At 40.6% G+C, this 17,384-nt stretch overlaps 1 protein-coding gene across 1 annotated transcript in view; it reads left to right on the top strand.

The window, feature by feature from the left end:
• The window catches only part of CACNA1D (calcium voltage-gated channel subunit alpha1 D), a 462,312-nt gene that overhangs the window by 54,653 nt on the left and 390,275 nt on the right, over positions 1 to 17,384 (top strand). Inside the window, exons 2-3 of the mRNA XM_040359270.1 lie at positions 3,685 to 4,006; positions 6,449 to 6,554. Coding sequence (XP_040215204.1) covers positions 3,685 to 4,006; positions 6,449 to 6,554 — 428 coding nt within the window. The remainder of the gene's footprint in view (positions 1 to 3,684; positions 4,007 to 6,448; positions 6,555 to 17,384) is intronic.

Below are 17,384 nucleotides of genomic sequence, written 5' to 3'. Positions count from 1 at the left end.
GTTAGCAGAGATCAAACCATGTGTGTGTGCTGTCTGCTAGAGATACGCCAATATACAGCCCCACCCCTGTCATCTCCATCCTCCCTGTCACCCACCCCTGTCATCTCCATCTGTCATCTCCATCCTCTCCGTCACCCACCCCTGTCATCTCCATCCTCCCCGTCACACACCCCTGTCATCTCCATCTGTCATCTCCATCCTCCCCGTCACCCACCCCTGTCATCTCCATCCTCCCCATCACCCACCCCTGTCATCTCCATCCTCCCCGTCACCCACCCCTGTCATCTGCATCCTCCCCGTCACCCACCCCTGTCATCTCCATCCTCCCCGTCACCCACCCCTGTCATCTCCATCCTCCCCGTCACCCACCCCTGTCATCTCCATCCTCCCTGTCATCTCCATCTTACATCTCCATCCTCCCTGTCATCTCCATCTTACATCTCCATCCTCCCCGTCACCCACCCCTGTCATCTCCATCTGTCATCTCCATCCTCCCCGTCACCCACCCCTGTCATCTCCATCCTCCCCGTCACCCACCCCTGTCATCTCCATCCTCCCCGTCACCCACCCCTGTCATCTCCATCCTCCCTGTCATCTCCATCTGTCATCTCCATCCTCCCCATCACCCACCCCTGTCATCTCCATCCTCCCCGTCACCCACCCCTGTCATCTCCATCCTCCCCGTCACCCACCCCTGTCATCTCCATCCTCCCCGTCACCCACCCCTGTCATCTCCATCCTCCCCGTCACCCACCCCTGTCATCTCCATCCTCCCCGTCACCCACCCCTGTCATCTCCATCCTCCCCGTCACCCACCCCTGTCATCTCCATCCTCCCCGTCACCCACCCCTGTCATCTCCATCCTCCCTGTCATCTCCATCTTACATCTCCATCCTCCCTGTCATCTCCATCTTACATCTCCATCCTCCCCGTCACCCACCCCTGTCATCTCCATCCTCCCCGTCACCCACCCCTGTCATCTCCATCCTCCCCGTCACCCACCCCTGTCATCTCCATCCTCCCTGTCATCTCCATCTGTCATCTCCATCCTCCCCGTCACCCACCCCTGTCATCTCCATCCTCCCCGTCACCCACCCCTGTCACTTCCTCTGACACTCCCGTTGCTATTGAAACCTGATCTGAAACCATTACATTGCTTGTACAGCACTGAGCATGTGCGAGGCTGAAATCCAGGAAGTCATACAGTCTGGCTTCATGATGCCCACACTTAAGATGGCCCCAGTCAAATTCTGTTTTATAAAGTGTCTAAATGCTGTAACAACCTAACAAAATGGTCCTTAATTTACAGACTAACTGTAGTAGAATACATTAAGCTTGTGTATTACAGGGGTATTTATATTTAAAAAGTTTTTATATTTAAAATTGTGGCCGGAACTCCGCTTTAAGGGCGAAGCCCGTATACAAGTAACAACGTATGTCAGGCACGTAGCATATGAGAATACCGCATGCAATAGCAATTTACTTAAGAGAGACAACTTTAGCGTAATTGAATTGAAAGTGTATGTCCCTTTTAAGGTATTCCTCAGCAGTCAGCTGAAGATGCGCCAAATAATCCCAAGCAGCAGGATAGCATTAAATAAGCCAATTTTAAATACCGTACTTGTAACGGCTATATGTGAAGCGGGTAATTGTAATAGTACTTATCCGTTTTGCAGGTATGAGAGTTTTCCAATAAAGAGAGTATTGCAGCAGCAAGGGACTCGTCCTTGGAGGGTCTCCTGGTGGGGGGTATCCCGGGGTGTCCGCAGCATCTACAGCAAGGTCACCAGCATGGATCCAGGAGTGGATGGTTCCCAGTTTAAGGCATAAATGGTACATGTAGTTTAAAAGTAGCTAAGGCGGCTACGGCCGACAATAATAGAACAGTGTGCAGTCTGCACACTGTTCTGTTTATAGGTCCCCGGCAGGTGTAGTGCATAGCACTGATTCGTGCCGCACTTCCGCGTTTTACGGTGGAACGCACGTGGCGCCGCCCGATGATGTCATGGCGCGGTATGCGTTCCAGCGTGGAACGCAATGCGGCGCCGAGAGCGCCCGTTACACTACGACACATACAGAGAGATCATAGTGTAATCTTCAATACATTTTATTCACACAAAATGTCTTGTACTCACAAAATTACTTGCTGTAGATGCATATCTCACAAATTCCATGAAATGCAAGATTCCCCTAACCAGTCAGCACAAATCTACAAAACTCTCACAGCCCCCTAAATGCTGCCTCGATGATGCAGGAACCTTGGATATTATGGGTTTTGTCAAAAATGCACAATGCTTTTTACATTATCAAGTGTGACAATTTAAACTCAATTTAATCGTGGGCCGCATCAGCCATATGGTTGCCCTCAGAGGGCCGGTTGTATCTGTACCACTATGTATCTAGTCTTTTATTCTTCAGGAGTGCGTTACGTACAGCTTGCAAAGTTCGGGAGTATGCTACGTATAGAGTGCAGAGTGCAAGAGTATACTACGCACAAAGTGCAAAGTTCAGGGGTGTGCTGTTATACCCCACTGTGTAGGCAGCCCTCTGTGTAGGCAGGGAGATCATTCTCTCTCTCTCTCAGGTTTTGGGGAACTGTGTACATTGGAAAGATGCTGGAAGCAAAGCTTTCCCTTGTAAACACAGAAGTCTTCTGTGTTTACAAGTGACAGAGGGGAGCGGGAACAGAGGGATGAGAGCCGGAGGTGGCAGAATAGAGTTCCGCCACAAATGAACACAAATCTGCAGAAGAGCTTATTGATGGACTCTCTTCCATTTCAAGTAGACTTACTTGAAAAAAACTGGTCTTGCACAATACATGTTTTTTTTTTTTTTTTTTTTAAACAACTCAGCATTGGTCAATGGCAAACTGATGCACTATATTACATGAACTTTAATGGCATCCCAATCTTAATCTGTAGGGTTCAATACTGAGTTGGCCCACCCTTTGCAGATATAACAACTTCAACTCTTTTGGGAAACCTGTCCACAAGGTTTAGGAGTGTGTCTATGGGAATGTTTGACCATTCTTCCAGAAGCGCGTTAGTTAGATCAGGCACTGATGTTGGACGAGTAGGCCTGGTTTGCAGTCTCCACTCGAATTCATCCCAAATGTGTTTTATCAATTTGGGGGTCAGGCCAGTTAAGCTCCTCAACCCAAAACTGGCTCGTTCATGTCTTTATGGACCTTGCTTTGTGCACTGGTCCAAAACATTTAGTGGAGGGGGGATTATGGTGTGGAGTTGGGCTTGGCTCCTTAGTTCCAGTGACGAGAGCTCTTAAGGAGTCAGCATACCAATACATTTTAGACAATTTCATGCTCTGAACTTTGTGAGAACAGTTTGGGTGATTGCCCCTTACTGTTCCAACATGGCTGCACACCAGTGCACAAACCAAGGTCCATAAAGACATTGATGAGCGAGTTTGGGGTGGAGGAACTTGACTTGTCCTGACCTCAACCCAATAGAACACCTTTGGGATGAATTACAGCAGAGACTGCGAGCCAGAGATTTAGTGACAGGCTAACATAAGGTCAAAATAATTTGAGAAGGCTAAGCAAGCATAGAGTTTTTTTTTTTAAATAGCCTTTATTACATAAATATAAAATGCTATACATAAGTCTATTTAAAAAGTATTTTCCAATTAAACATATCTTTAATGTGCTTCTTTTTTTTTTTTTCACAGGGGCGAACTATGCAAGTAGCAAACGACCTCCACTTGCTGTTGATGGGCCAAGTCTCCAGTCCAGGACTTCAGCACCATCCAAACAGACTGTCCTATCTTGGCAAGCTGCAATCGATGCTGCTAGACAGGCCAAGGCTGCCCAAAATATGAGTGCCACCGAGCCCCTGCCGGTTGGATCCCTGTCACAGAAAAAACGGCAACAGTATGCCAAGAGCAAAAAACAAGGGGGAGGCTCAACAAACAATAGACCAGCCCGTGCCCTTTTCTGTTTGTCTTTGAATAACCCAATCCGGAGAGCCTGTATCAGTATAGTAGAATGGAAGTATCCTTTTCTTTTCTATTTGCCAACTGTGATCAATTTGAAATGGACATTGAGCAGAAGAGTTACTCTATGTGCTGTCTTGGCTTTACAAGGTTCTAGAATATATTTGAAGGTTAGATCATTTTTTTAGGATGACGTGGGACATTAGAATGCTAATTCTTACTGCATTTTAGAGCCCATTCACATCTAGGCGACAAAACGCCCAACGCCGGACGCTTGTGCCGCTAGAGGGGAGAATTCCCATTGCTGTCTATGGCGATGGTTCACATCTCATAGACGCCGTACGCCTGTCGCCTGAAAAAAAGTCCCGGACCCTTTTTTTCAGGCGGCATTGGCGTTCGGCCATACAAAGCAATGGGAAGGCTTTGTGAAAAAAAAAAAAAAAGTTACACACTCGCGGCAAAATACGCCGCGTACGCGGCGTATCTTGTCGCGGAGGTGTGAATGCAGCCTTAGGGCCTTCAGTCAGGAGATCCACAAGTTTTTTTTTTTTTTATAGATAATCAATAAAAAGCTACACTTTGTTCAGAAGACCCAACAACCCAAATTACATTGCCTACTAAAAATCCAAGAGCCAATTGCTATAAAAGGGTTTTCTGTAAATATTAGGACCACATCCACAACATTAGTGAGCCCTGGCTTATGGCCTTTCATTCCAAAGATCTATCTTTTTGTCTTTTTGTATCACTTAATTACTAGTATAGAGTTTATAACAGTTGGATGTTGTCTACCTCTTATATTTCCCTAATGACATAGAAGATAGGTGAAACCCTATTCACTTGTATAAACCATTGCAGAAATATAGAAAAGTGAGTAGTCCATCGAGTCTGCCCATTTTTTTTGTTTCTTTTTTTACATTTTTTTTTTGTTGCTTCTTTTTTATTAACTTTATTGTCTGAGTATAGATCTATGTTTGTCCCAAGCATGTTTGAAGCCATTTACTGTTGACTGTCTCACTACCTTTGCTGGTAGTTTCTTCACAGCATCAACTACCCTTTCAGAAAAAATAATACTTTCTAAGATTAGTTTTGAAGTATCCCCCAGTTAGTTGGAGGTCACATACCCATGTTCTTGATTTTGGTTTCATATTGAAAAGAATACCCTCCTGAATCATATTTACCCCCTTGATGTATTTAAAGAATTCAATCATGTCTCCCCTTTCCCTTCTTTCCTCCAGACTGTACATACAGTCAGGTCCATAAATATTGGGACATTGCCACAATTCCAACTCTTTGGCTCTATACACCAGCACAATGGATTTGAAATGAAACAAACAAGATGTGCTTTAACTGCGGACTTTCAGCTTTAATTTGAGGGTATTTACATCCAATTCAGGTGAACGGTGTAGGAATTACAACAGTTTGTATATGTGCCTCCCACTTTTTAAGGGGCCAAAAGTAATGGGACAAATTAACAATCATAAACATAAAATCATTTTCTTTGCCACACCTAATGTTTTTGCTATCTCTCTGATGGTTTTTTTTTTTTTTTTCAGCCTGATGGCTTGCTTCACTGATAGTGACAGCTCTTTGGATCTCATATTGAGAGTTGACAGCAACAGATTCCAAATGCAAATAGCACACTTGAAATGAACTCTGGACCTTTTATCTGCTCCTTGTAAATGGGATAATGAGGGATTAACACACACCTGGCCATGGAACAGCTGAGCAGCCAATTGTCCCATTACTTTTGTTCCTTTAAAAAAGTGGGAGGCACATATACAAACTATTGTAATTCCTACACCGTTCACCTGATTTGGATGTAAATACACTCAAATTAAAGCTGAAAGTCTGCAGTTAAAGCACATCTTGTTGGTTTCATTTCAAATCCATTGTGGTGGTGTATAGAGCCAAAAAGATTAGAATTGTGTCAATGTCCCAATATTTATGGACCTGACTGTATTAAGTTTCCGAAGTCGTTCTTGTTATGTTTTATCCCCCAGACCTTTCACCATTTTTGTCTGAGTATTACTTGTCAAACATATTCTAGCACAGGGGTCTCCATACTTTTCAAGCAAAGGGCCAGTTTACGGTCTTTCAGACTTCAGGGGGGGCCAATTTCTGACCAGTTGGGGTAGAAAATGCTCCAGGGCCAAGCATCAGTGAGAATAAACATGGCCCCAGTGTTGGTGGGCAGTAGGAGGAGAAATAGTGCTCCATCATTGCTATAAGTCTAAGAAATACTGCCCCGTTGTTAGTGCCATTGGGAGGAATAGTGCCTCATATAGTTGGGAACAATACTGCCCAAAGGGCCGGATGAAAGCTAGCAAAGGGCCACATCCGGCCCCCGGGCTACAGTTTGGAGACCCCTGTTCTAGGGAACCACTTAATGTCAGGCTCCATCAGAGGGTCCTGGGTATGTTCCTGGTCAGTCTAGCATGTTCACCAAATGTTTAATATGTATTCATAAATAATCGTTTTTTGACCTTAACCATCTCTTCAGACCATTTGACATATTTATATTAGTGGCAATTTTTGCCAATTGTGTGGCCTTAGCTGTTTACATTCCATTCCCTGAAGATGATTCCAACTCCACCAATCACAACCTGGTAAGTCCTATGGTTTGACATTTAAATATTTCATGGAACTGTGATTAGTGACATTCTTTTTGTGTGTTATGCTGGTGTAGCTACGTGAAGAATCTCTTTGACTTGTTAACTGGACCTGGAAGGGTTGATGTTTGAAAAATTGTAGCATCAGTCTGATTCTAGAGGAAAGAGGAAAGAAAACATGGTGGTCTTTTGATGTATTTTCGAATTGGTCCTGGAAAAAGTAGCGCTGGATTGTAATTGGTTCCAGAGGGCATCGCAGATTCTTTTTTTCCTCCAGTAAATAAGAGATATTGTTGCACAATGTTCTCATCAGTCAAGGAACGGCACTGGGAAAGTAGAGTGCGGTCAGGTTTCCGAAAACCCACGTTGCAGGCAGAACAATCTGTGTTTAAATACAATGAATACTAATAATAAGAATGAAGAGAGGCTATCATCGCTTTTTCATTACATTTTATTTAATTTTAATTTCTAAAATCTTGCCAACAAAAAAGTCTGCTTTCTAACCCCTCTTAGCAGCTTATATTTTCCTCCTAAACCACAGCTATGCTTTTTCTAAGTGCACAGTCAGCAATCATGTCTCATTGGTCTCTCTATGTGAAGTTTGGTTTCTATAGGTGAATGTGGATATTTGATCTGTCAAATAAAATTTAAGCTGCATTCACTTTAAGCTGTATCCAGCATTATAAGCCTACTAGCTACCGCAGCATACACATTTGGCATACAGTTCAATCAGGCCCCTATGAAGTTTAGTGCATCAGTATACATTTTGGAGCTAGACATTCCATTGTCCATTGTGTGATGCTAATACTGTGTTGTGTCTATTGTACTGATTAAGTCTGAAAGGTCAGATGTCTCCTTTCAGGGGTAGGGAATTAGCATGTCAGTTATGTTTAGTAAAGGAATGTGACTTGTCAAGCTGTATGCGGAGACAGGCTGTCTGGATAATGACTAATAATTAACTCAACTGGATGTCAATGTCTAAGAGAAGGTGTATTGAAGCCCCCCCATTGTGTGATGTGTGGGTGGAGTGTGTCTTTGTCCCTGTGATTAACTGTACCATGCTTGTACTGTATATAAGAAAGCTAAGATACCATTAAAAGTATTCATTCATACATTTTGAAACCAGAGAACAGAGCGTATGCCTCGTTTATTCTGGGAAATGAGATGGATCGTGTCTGCTGGCTTGTCTGACTGTTACACTACGCTTTAAGAAACTAGCTGTATTTCCTTATAAATCAGTGGCTGTCACAGGTTCTTAAAAAGGCAGTAGTTAAAACTACCTGGAGTTGTCACCTGTGTTGGCAATATTAAAACTGACACAAGATCTTGCTTGAATTAGGCATAGATAGATAAAAATGAAACTACCTCCAGAAACATCTTAACGCCTTTATCGAATTCCCCCTTTGTACTCTGCTCAAAGTCCAAATGTGTAGGCAAAGCTCATTCATCCTATGTGAATTGTGTATTTATTTAACCGCATGGATGAACAGTGCACCATTAAGGAAGTTGCTCATAGCAACCAATCGGCTTGTGTGTCATGCAATAGGAAAGAACATATATACCCAAGAAAGCGGGAAAAAAAAAAAAAAAAAACGATGACAAACATAAATTTCTTAACATATAATGTAAGAGGTCTCAGTTGCCCTGAAAAAAGGCATATGGTACTAAGAGAAGTTGAAAGGTATTCCGCTGAAATAGTTTTCCTGCAAGAGACGCATATAACGTTGGATTCTAATGTCAGATTGTATTCTCGGGCAGTTCCCATTTGGTATTATGGGGACTCCCCAAAGAAAAGAGCTAAGGGGGTTGCCATAGGAATAGGGAATAATATCTCTTTTACAGTAGAAGATAGGAAGGTAGACCCGGACGGTCGTTATCTGTTCCTAAAAGGAGTACTCCAAGGAAAAAAATACACGTTAGCAAATATATACTGCCCAAATAACCAACCATACAAATATCTGAGGGGGATCTTGAACGCTTTAATGGACTTTAAATCAGGACATATAATACTAGCAGGAGACTTCAACCTCTCAATGGACTATCAACTGGATAGTACATCCGGGGCTCAGAGGCGAAATATTAAACAGTTTAGAATATTAAGAAAAAAAATGCATGACTACTGTTTAATAGATCCTTGGAGGATTACACATCCAAATAAAAGGGACTATACCTACTTCTCTTCCGTCCACGGAACATACTCAAGACTGGACTATATAATGGTAGACCACGAGTTACTGGAAGAGGTAGTTAAAACTTCAATAGGGGTAACCACAATTTCAGACCATGCTCCTGTAACAGTGGAAATTAGATTCAAAGAGACAGAGCAAAGAAAAGGATCATGGAACTTAAACGAAGAACTTATAGAGGATATAGAGGTAAACAACATAGTGAGAACGGATTTGGAGCAATATTTCACCCTCAATAACACACCTGAAGTAAGGGTAGCTACTGTATGGGAGGCCCATAAGGCATACATCAGAGGGAAACTAATCTCAATAGGAGCAGGGAAGAAAAAGATAAGAAAATTAAACATGAAAAAATTAACAACTGAGCTATTTGAACTGGAGCAAATGCATAAGGAGCGAGGAGAAAATGAAATATACCAAGAAATTGTTGTAAAGAGGACCCAGCTTAGAGATCTTATGAAGGTTGAAACAAGAGACATATTTAAAAATGTTAGAAAGGAGAGGTATAAATGGGGGAACAAACCAGGGAAACTTTTAGCTAGAATATCTAGGGAAAAAAAAAAAAAAAACTACATAGAAAAAATAAAAAACCAAGACGGCCTTATGAAATATAAGACGTCCGAAATCGCGGAGTCCTTCCGGACTTTTTATAGCTCATTATATTCAATAAGAACTAATGAAACCCAAGAGCAAGAAAGGATGAGAAAAAGGAAAATCAGGGAATACTTAGAAGAAGTGAAATTACCTAAAATCTCCCAAAACGACATTGAATCCTTAGAGGCCCCAATAACTCAAGATGAGGTACACAGAGCCTTCCGGGAAACACTGTGTGGTAAGAGCCCAGGCCCCGATGGTTTGCCGATTAAATATTACAAAACATTTAAAGAACTTTTGATCCCAGAGATGTGCAACTATTTTAACAAAATAGGAGAGGAAGAGGAAATAAGAAAAGAATCTCTATTGGCAAATATTTCTATTATCCCTAAAACGGGAAAAGATGGAACGTTGTGCTCCAGCTATCGACCAATAGCATTGTTAAATGCAGATCTGAAAGTATACGCAAAAATATTAGCAACTAGGATAAAAAGTTTAATGCCGCAATTAATAAACCCAGATCAGGCGGGCTTTGTAGCGGGCAGAGAAGGAAGAGATAATAGCATAAGGACTCTGTTACTGTTACAACAAGATCCAAAAAAGAAACCCCCAGTCGTACTCATGTCCTTAGATGCCGAAAAAGCATTTGACAGAGTCGACTGGGGGTTTATGATGGAAACCTTACAAAATATAGGCCTGGGACCAAGGTTCATGAAATGGGTAAAGAACTTGTATAGTCACCCGACGGCAAGGGTGAAGGTCAATGGGAGTATGTCGTCTGTGTTTAACATGGAAAACGGAACCAGACAGGGTTGCCCGCTCTCGCCTCTCCTATATGTAATAGCCCTGGAACCGTTGTTAGCAAAAATTCGGGAAAACCCGGGGATAGGAGGGGTGAGGGTGGGAGATGAAGAACACAAGGTGGCGGCGTATGCAGACGACATACTCCTATACTTGACCAAACCGAGAGTCTCCCTCCCTAATGTCATAAAGGAAATAAAAAGATACGGTGAACTCTCAAACTTTAAAATAAACCCGATAAAAACAGTAATTTTGAATTTAGGGATAGATAAAAAAGAAGCAGAAGAACTTCAGAAAGAGTTTCCATTTACATGGGAAAAAGAAGCTATAACGTACCTGGGTATAAAAATTACATCTACAGTTGAAAAACTCTATTCGGCCAATTTTGTCCCCTTAATCAACGACATTAACCAAGACCTGAAAAACCTAGCAAAAAAACATATCTCCTGGATAGGCAAGATTAATGCGTTCAAAATGATGATATTACCAAAGATAACATACAAACTTCAAATGCTCCCAATAAAAATACCGCAAAGCTTCTTTAAAGTAATTAAAACAGTAATTTTGAAATATATATGGGCAGGAAAAAAGGCTAGATTAAGCTATCCAGTGCTGAGCATGAAAAAAGAAGGAGGGGGGTTGGGGCTCCCCGATATAAAAAGATATTATTTTGCTGTAAACTTAGCAAGGTTGGTAGAATGGACAAACGCATACACAAAAAAAAAATGGGTACGTATGGAAGAAATATTAAGTAGGACACAATTAAATAGAAATATATGGATACCACCGAAAATTAGGGAATTGAGCACGAACACACATAATATAACAAGGAACGTATTTAGAATATGGGACACAATATTTAGACGGGAAAAATGGGAGTATAACTCTCCATTAACCCCATTAGCAGGCACAAATTTTTTTCCACCAGGAAATGGAACACGTTTTGGAAAGCACCTAGGGGAGAAAAAATTAAAAGATATTGTTACACGTGGGAAAATTAAACTAAGACAAGAGATAAAAATAGGGGAAAAGGAACAAAATATGAGTGAATGGGAGTATTTGCAGTTAAAACACTTTGTGAGCACACTACCACAACCAATTAGGGAAGATAAGACACTATACCCAATAGAAAAAATATGCAGCATGGATAAGCCTCTGACACATGGAATATCAAAGGCATATGGGATATTAACAGAACTCGAGACTCAAGACACACTGCCTTTCTTAGAAAAATGGGAAAGCGATATCGGTAAAAAAATTGATAAAACACAAATGATAGGTGCAGTATACAACCATGCCGCGGACATTACCACCATAGAAGCAAACTATAAATGTATGGTGCGATGGCACCTGACCCCATCAAGAATGAGTAAGATTCATCCAAGAAATTCAGAGCTATGCTGGAGAAACTGTAAACAAAAAGGAACAACTCTACATATATGGTGGGACTGCCCGAGAATCCAGGAATATTGGAAAGAAATCTTGAAATATATTGTAGAAATAACAGGGGAGACGATTCTATGTAGCCCGCTGCCCTGTCTGTTTCATGGAACTGAAAAAACAAAAAAACAATATGGAACAACTCTGGTCCCAGTGTTATTAAATGCAGCTAAGGCTCTGATCCCAAAAAATTGGCTACATCCAAAGAGGCCATCAATTAAAGAGTGGATAGAAAGGGTGGAATATATAGAAGAGATGGAGTTTCTGGCCTGCAGAGAGACAGGAGAAGAGGACAAATACAGGGTGGTTTGGGAAAAATGGAAAGTATTCAAATCCTCAGAAAAGTTCGCCCAGGGAATGATAGAAGCAGATAGCTGAGAAAGCATAAAGAAGATTACATGGCACACAGATCTGGGGGGGGGGGGGGGAAAAAAAAAAAAAAAAAAAAAAAAAAAAAAGGGTTGGGACTAATAATGTTATACTAGCAAGGAATGCAGTCAGACTTGTTAAGCGGGGAAAGATTAATTAACAGTTTAAAAATGTCAAACCTGTAATGGCAAAAAAAAAAAAAAAAAAAAAAAGAAAAGGAACTTAATCATAAGAAAAGGAAAAAAAAAAACCCACGAATGATGCGAAGCCGCAAGAGAGACGCTAAGGGCGGGCGAACCGTGAGCTAGCCTCTCCGCTATATGTGAGCAGAGTCTGACGTGAAAAAGAAAAAAAAAAAAAAAAAAAAAAAAAAAAGCAACCAATCGGCTTCCATTTGTCATAGCTGCAATGTATGTTTAAGAATGAGCCAAAGGTTCTGATTGGCTATAGGCAACAAGAACTATACCTGATCCCACACTTTTTGTACATCTGCTCCCATCGTGCAGCAGGAAATGTGCTACTGTGATACCATTGTGTGTTGTGCTTATCCAATAATGCAATTGATATGAACGATGGATATTATTCTGTGATTGACGATGGTTCAGAGTTCCTGGTAAAATTCTACAGACCTCAGTCAGTCTATGAACAGCATGTTACATGACAGAGCCAGGCGGAATGGCACTTGTGAATTCGATTTGCAGGGATGTATTGAAACTGGGAAAACAAGGTCCTGCTCTGTGATGTCTGAAGTGGATACTTACATAACGAGACGCAATACGTAAATTAAATATATTGAGATTGCTGTGTGGAAGATAATTGGATTTGCTCTCTGAGGCAGATCTCGGGTTTCATCGTTCTATGTGCTTGTATTCAATGTGTCATCTGACAGCTTGGTAATATTGAGCTGGGAGATGTAGGTGGAGAGTTTTTAGTGGAATTTAAAGTGTGAAAACTGCCATGTAATTTCACCCATTATTCTTTTAAAAGCTCAGGGGAAAAAATTGGATTTGATTTTCATATTGTATGTGCTTGGTTTGTTTTTGTGATTAGGTTTTATACATATTTCATGTCCTTTAATGCAGATATGCAGATATCTCTAGCTCCCTCATCACCTCCTCGTATACTCGCCTCCAGGACTTCTCCCAAGCCTCTCCCATCCTCTGGAATTCCCTACCCCAATCTGTCAGACTATCTCCAAATCCATCCACTTTTAGGCTCACCCCCCGCAGTTTTTACCCTTTTGTATCACTTGACCCTCCCTTCTAGATTGCAAGCTCTAACGAGCAGGGCATTCTGACCCTCCTGTATTGAATTGTATTGCAATTGTACTGTCTGCCCTAACATTGTAAAGCGCTGTGCAAACTGTTGGCGCTATATAAATCCTGTTTAATAAATAATAATATCTTGCATTTTATAGGCATTAGCCACTTAAAATAAATGGAAAATAATTGGATTTGATCTCTGAGGCAGATCTCGGGTTTCATCGTTCTATGTGCTTGTAGTATTCAATGTGTCATCTGACAGCTTGGTAATATCGAGCTGGGAGATGTAGGTGGAGAGTTTTTAGTGCAATTTAAAGTGTGAAAACTTCCAAGTAATTTCAACCATAATTCTTTTAAAAGCTCTGTGAAAACAATTTGGATTCGAGTTTCACATTCTATGTGCTTGCTTTGGTTTGTTTTCGTGATTAATAAATATGTAATGTCCTTTAATGCAGAAATGCATTGGAATGCAAGGACCATTTATCTAGAAGTCTCTCACCCCAATTAAACAATACTAAATTAAGCTGAAAAAAAAAAAAAAAAAAAAACCTTTAGCAGACCCTGGGTTTCAGTCTCTTGCTAAAGACACCAGTGACATCACAGACACAGTTCAGAAGTACATTTCAGGATTTCAGGTACCCAGGTTTCCCAGGAGGCTGCAATGAAAAGTGATGTCACCGGTGCATTCAGGAAACAGCCGAAACGTAAGTCAATGGTATTTTCTTTCCTTTTTAGTTGATTTTTTTTTTTGGGGTGATGGCTCCCATAAAAGTGGAACTTGCATTTTATAGGCAATAGCCATGTAAAGCTTCCAATATATGTGTTGTGTACTAGTGTTGTCCTATATATGTACTGGAGAAAGGAGAGCAGCACTCCTGTCTCACTTGCCCCCTTCAAGGTCTGACTTACAGAACTGTAAAAGTAAATCTACTGTTTATAGGGAGTGTACAGAGGTTTTGTATATATTTTATTTCTGTATTATCGTCAAGATAAAAAAAATATTAAAAAGTAAAAAAAAAAAAAAAAAAAACCTTTGTCCTACGATGGAAATCACCTTCTGCCCCATCAATTAACTTGTGGAAATGTTTAATTAGTACGGCCATCCCACTATATAAAACGACATACTTGTCCAGAGGCTGTGCCAAGAAATTTCATGAAGTGTGAAACCTTTGGGTTCCCCTAGTACTAACATTGATTCCCCAGATGATTAATTCATGTCTATGTTAGGTTCGGCTAAATATATGGTGTTGACATTAGTGGCCTACCCTACAGTAATGTTTTGTTCTGGCAAAATGCTCCTGTTCTTTGAGATCTAAGAGGGGGTGTTCTTTGCGCTCTTTATGCTTTTTATCATGCTTTTTCTTGACTCATGCTTTGTAGAATGTCTGAGAGGAGGATTGTTTAGACAAATTGGAATGTCCGTACATCTCAGCCTTCACTGGCGGATGGAGCATATTACTTGTAACTACTAGATTTAGGTATTAAGGTAACTAGGTTATTTTGGTTATGTAGTTATTGTTATGTAAGTGAGCCTGGGTATGCCCCATAGGTTTGTTTTGTAACTCGACCTTGAAAAACTGTAATAAAGATAATAATAATAAAAAAAAAATAGTAAAAAAAAAAAAAGTGTGTGTGTGTATATATATATATATATATATATATATATATATATATATATATATATATATATATATATATATATATATATATATTTATTTATTTTTTCTTTTTAATAAAGTACATGTGAAATATTTCATATTTATATTCTAGCTGTTGAGCCATCTTGTGGAACTTTAGCCAATAGTCTCCATTTTGTCTCCATTTTGATTGTTTTCTCTTGGTTGAACAAAGACTATTTTTTAATTCAATGGCTCAAGCTGACATTTACACACAGGTGAATGAGTCAGTGATTTATCAAATGGCAAAGGTTTTAGTGAAAGCCATCCTGCTGTCCTGTCTCTGTACAGTGGAGATCGAAAATGTTTGGGCACCCCAGGTAAAAATTTGTATTAATGTGCATAACGAACCCCCCTTTGTTTAGAAAATTGAAGGATGATCTTCGCCGATGGGCTGACTATTCCTTATCATGGTTTGGCAGAATAAATTCTGTCAAAATGACGCTCTTACCCAGGTTACTTTATTACTTCCGAACTCTACCAGTGGCTGCCCCGAGAGGAGACTTACAGTGTCTACAGGCTGAGGTTCTCCGCTTCATTTGGGGTAATAGAAGATCTCGACTGAGAAAACAGACTTTATATGTCCCAAAACAGAAAGGGGGTCTGGGCCTTCCTAATTTGCAAAATTATTTTCAAGCTGCTCAGGTGGCCCAATTGGCCTATACTACAGCGGCTGGATCCACGCCTCTTTGGGTTTCGATTGAGGCGCTTTCCTGTCACCCATTGGCCATAGGAACATTGATGTGGCTCCCTAGTCGACTACGCCCTTCTATATTATGCCCCTCTTTATCACATTCATTGGCAGTTTGGGACAGAGTTCGTCACCGGGCATCTTTAGCATCTCCGCACACTCCCTTAGCCCCCATTTTTTGCAATCCGGAATTCCCACCTGGGTTAGTGCCTCAATCATTTCAATGGTGGTTGAATAAGGGTTTACTTAGAATTGGGGACTACCTTAGTGGGTATCAGATATATTCTTTCCAACATTTTAAGGACGAGTTGCAGGCACCTGAGAGTGAATTGTTTCGATTTAATCAAATAGTTTCTTTTTTTAGGCGTAAGCTTAATCTGGTTACTGAGCCACTTGCACTCACAACATTTGAGTTGATTTGCCGGGCAAAGGGGTTAGTAACAGGACGGATATCTGCGGTCTATACGTCCCTCGCTGAACCGAACTTAAAGCTCCCTTATATGAAACAGTGGGAAAAAGATCTGAATATTGTTATTGATTTGGCGGATTGGCAAGACATAGCATATAATTTATCTAAAGTTTCTATCAATACCACGCTAATTGAAGCCAATTATAAAACTCTTTTACGTTGGTATCTGGTACCGACTCGGGTAGCTAAAATGCATGCGTCCCCTTCGCATAATTGCTTTAGGAGTTGTGGTCAGTTGGGGACAATGTATCATGTTTGGTGGCAATGCCCTATGGTGACTAGGTTTTGGATTAGGATATTTAATTTGATTCATTCAGTGACGGGGGTGAATATTCGTAGATCCCCCGAGATAGCCTTGTTCCACAGATTGCCTGATGAGGTACCCAGGAAATCTGTAAAACTAATCACGTATATTTTGTTAGCGGCGAGAATAGCAATAGCTTGTCAGTGGAAACAATTGGGTGTTCCTCTGGACTTGGTTAAAAATAAAGTAAATTGGATTATGGTAAATGATAAACTCATGCATATACTTCATAATAATTCTGAAAAATTTGAGAAAATTTGGGACCCGTGGATTCACTATATTTCGGTTCCTTGAGCTCTGGGTTGACCCTCTTCTACCCTTCTACTCTCTTACTTTTCTACTTTTCCCCCCTTTTTTTTTTTTTTTTTCTCTTCCTCTTTCGTTTCCTTATTTCCTCTCTTTTTCTTTCTTTCTCTTTCCCTCTATTAATTCTTGAATATACTTGTTTTCGATTTGCATTAGGTCATTTTGGAATCCTGTCTGCTCTTTAGACTCTCAGGAGTTTTATACAGATTGCATGTTATGTATCGCGCAGTATTTCTTTTTGATACATATCCCACTTACGTATGTTTTTATACTGGTATCTGGGCTCCTATAGGGGTGGGATTTGTTATTGTGCTATTGATGTTCTTTTCTACACAAGGTACTGATATTGTGTAACGATTAGAAGTATTTTTCTTTGGAAACTGTACTGGTGTAAAAATTGGCCTTTGTATGCTGTTTATTCTGCTCTTTTCTTTAATAAAAACATTGAAATATAATGTGCATAACGAAGCCAAGGAAAGATGGAAAAATCTCCAAAAGGCATCAAATTGCAGATTAGACATTCTTATAATATGTCAAAAAAAGTTAGATTTTATTTCCATCATTTACACTTTCAAAATTACAGAAAACAAAAAAATGGCGTCTGCAAAAGTTTGGGCACCCTGCCGAATTTATAGCATGCACTGCCCCCTTTGCAAAGCTGATACCTGCCAGTGTCATGGATTGTTCTCAATCATCGTCTGGGAAGACCAGGTGATGTCAATCTCAAAG

This window comes from Rana temporaria, chromosome 7 (genome assembly GCF_905171775.1).
Source record: "Rana temporaria chromosome 7, aRanTem1.1, whole genome shotgun sequence".
In the NCBI taxonomy this organism is placed as follows: Eukaryota; Metazoa; Chordata; class Amphibia; order Anura; family Ranidae; genus Rana; species Rana temporaria.
Note: the sequence above shows the minus strand (reverse complement) of the source record. Positions and strands in the feature narration are given on the sequence as shown.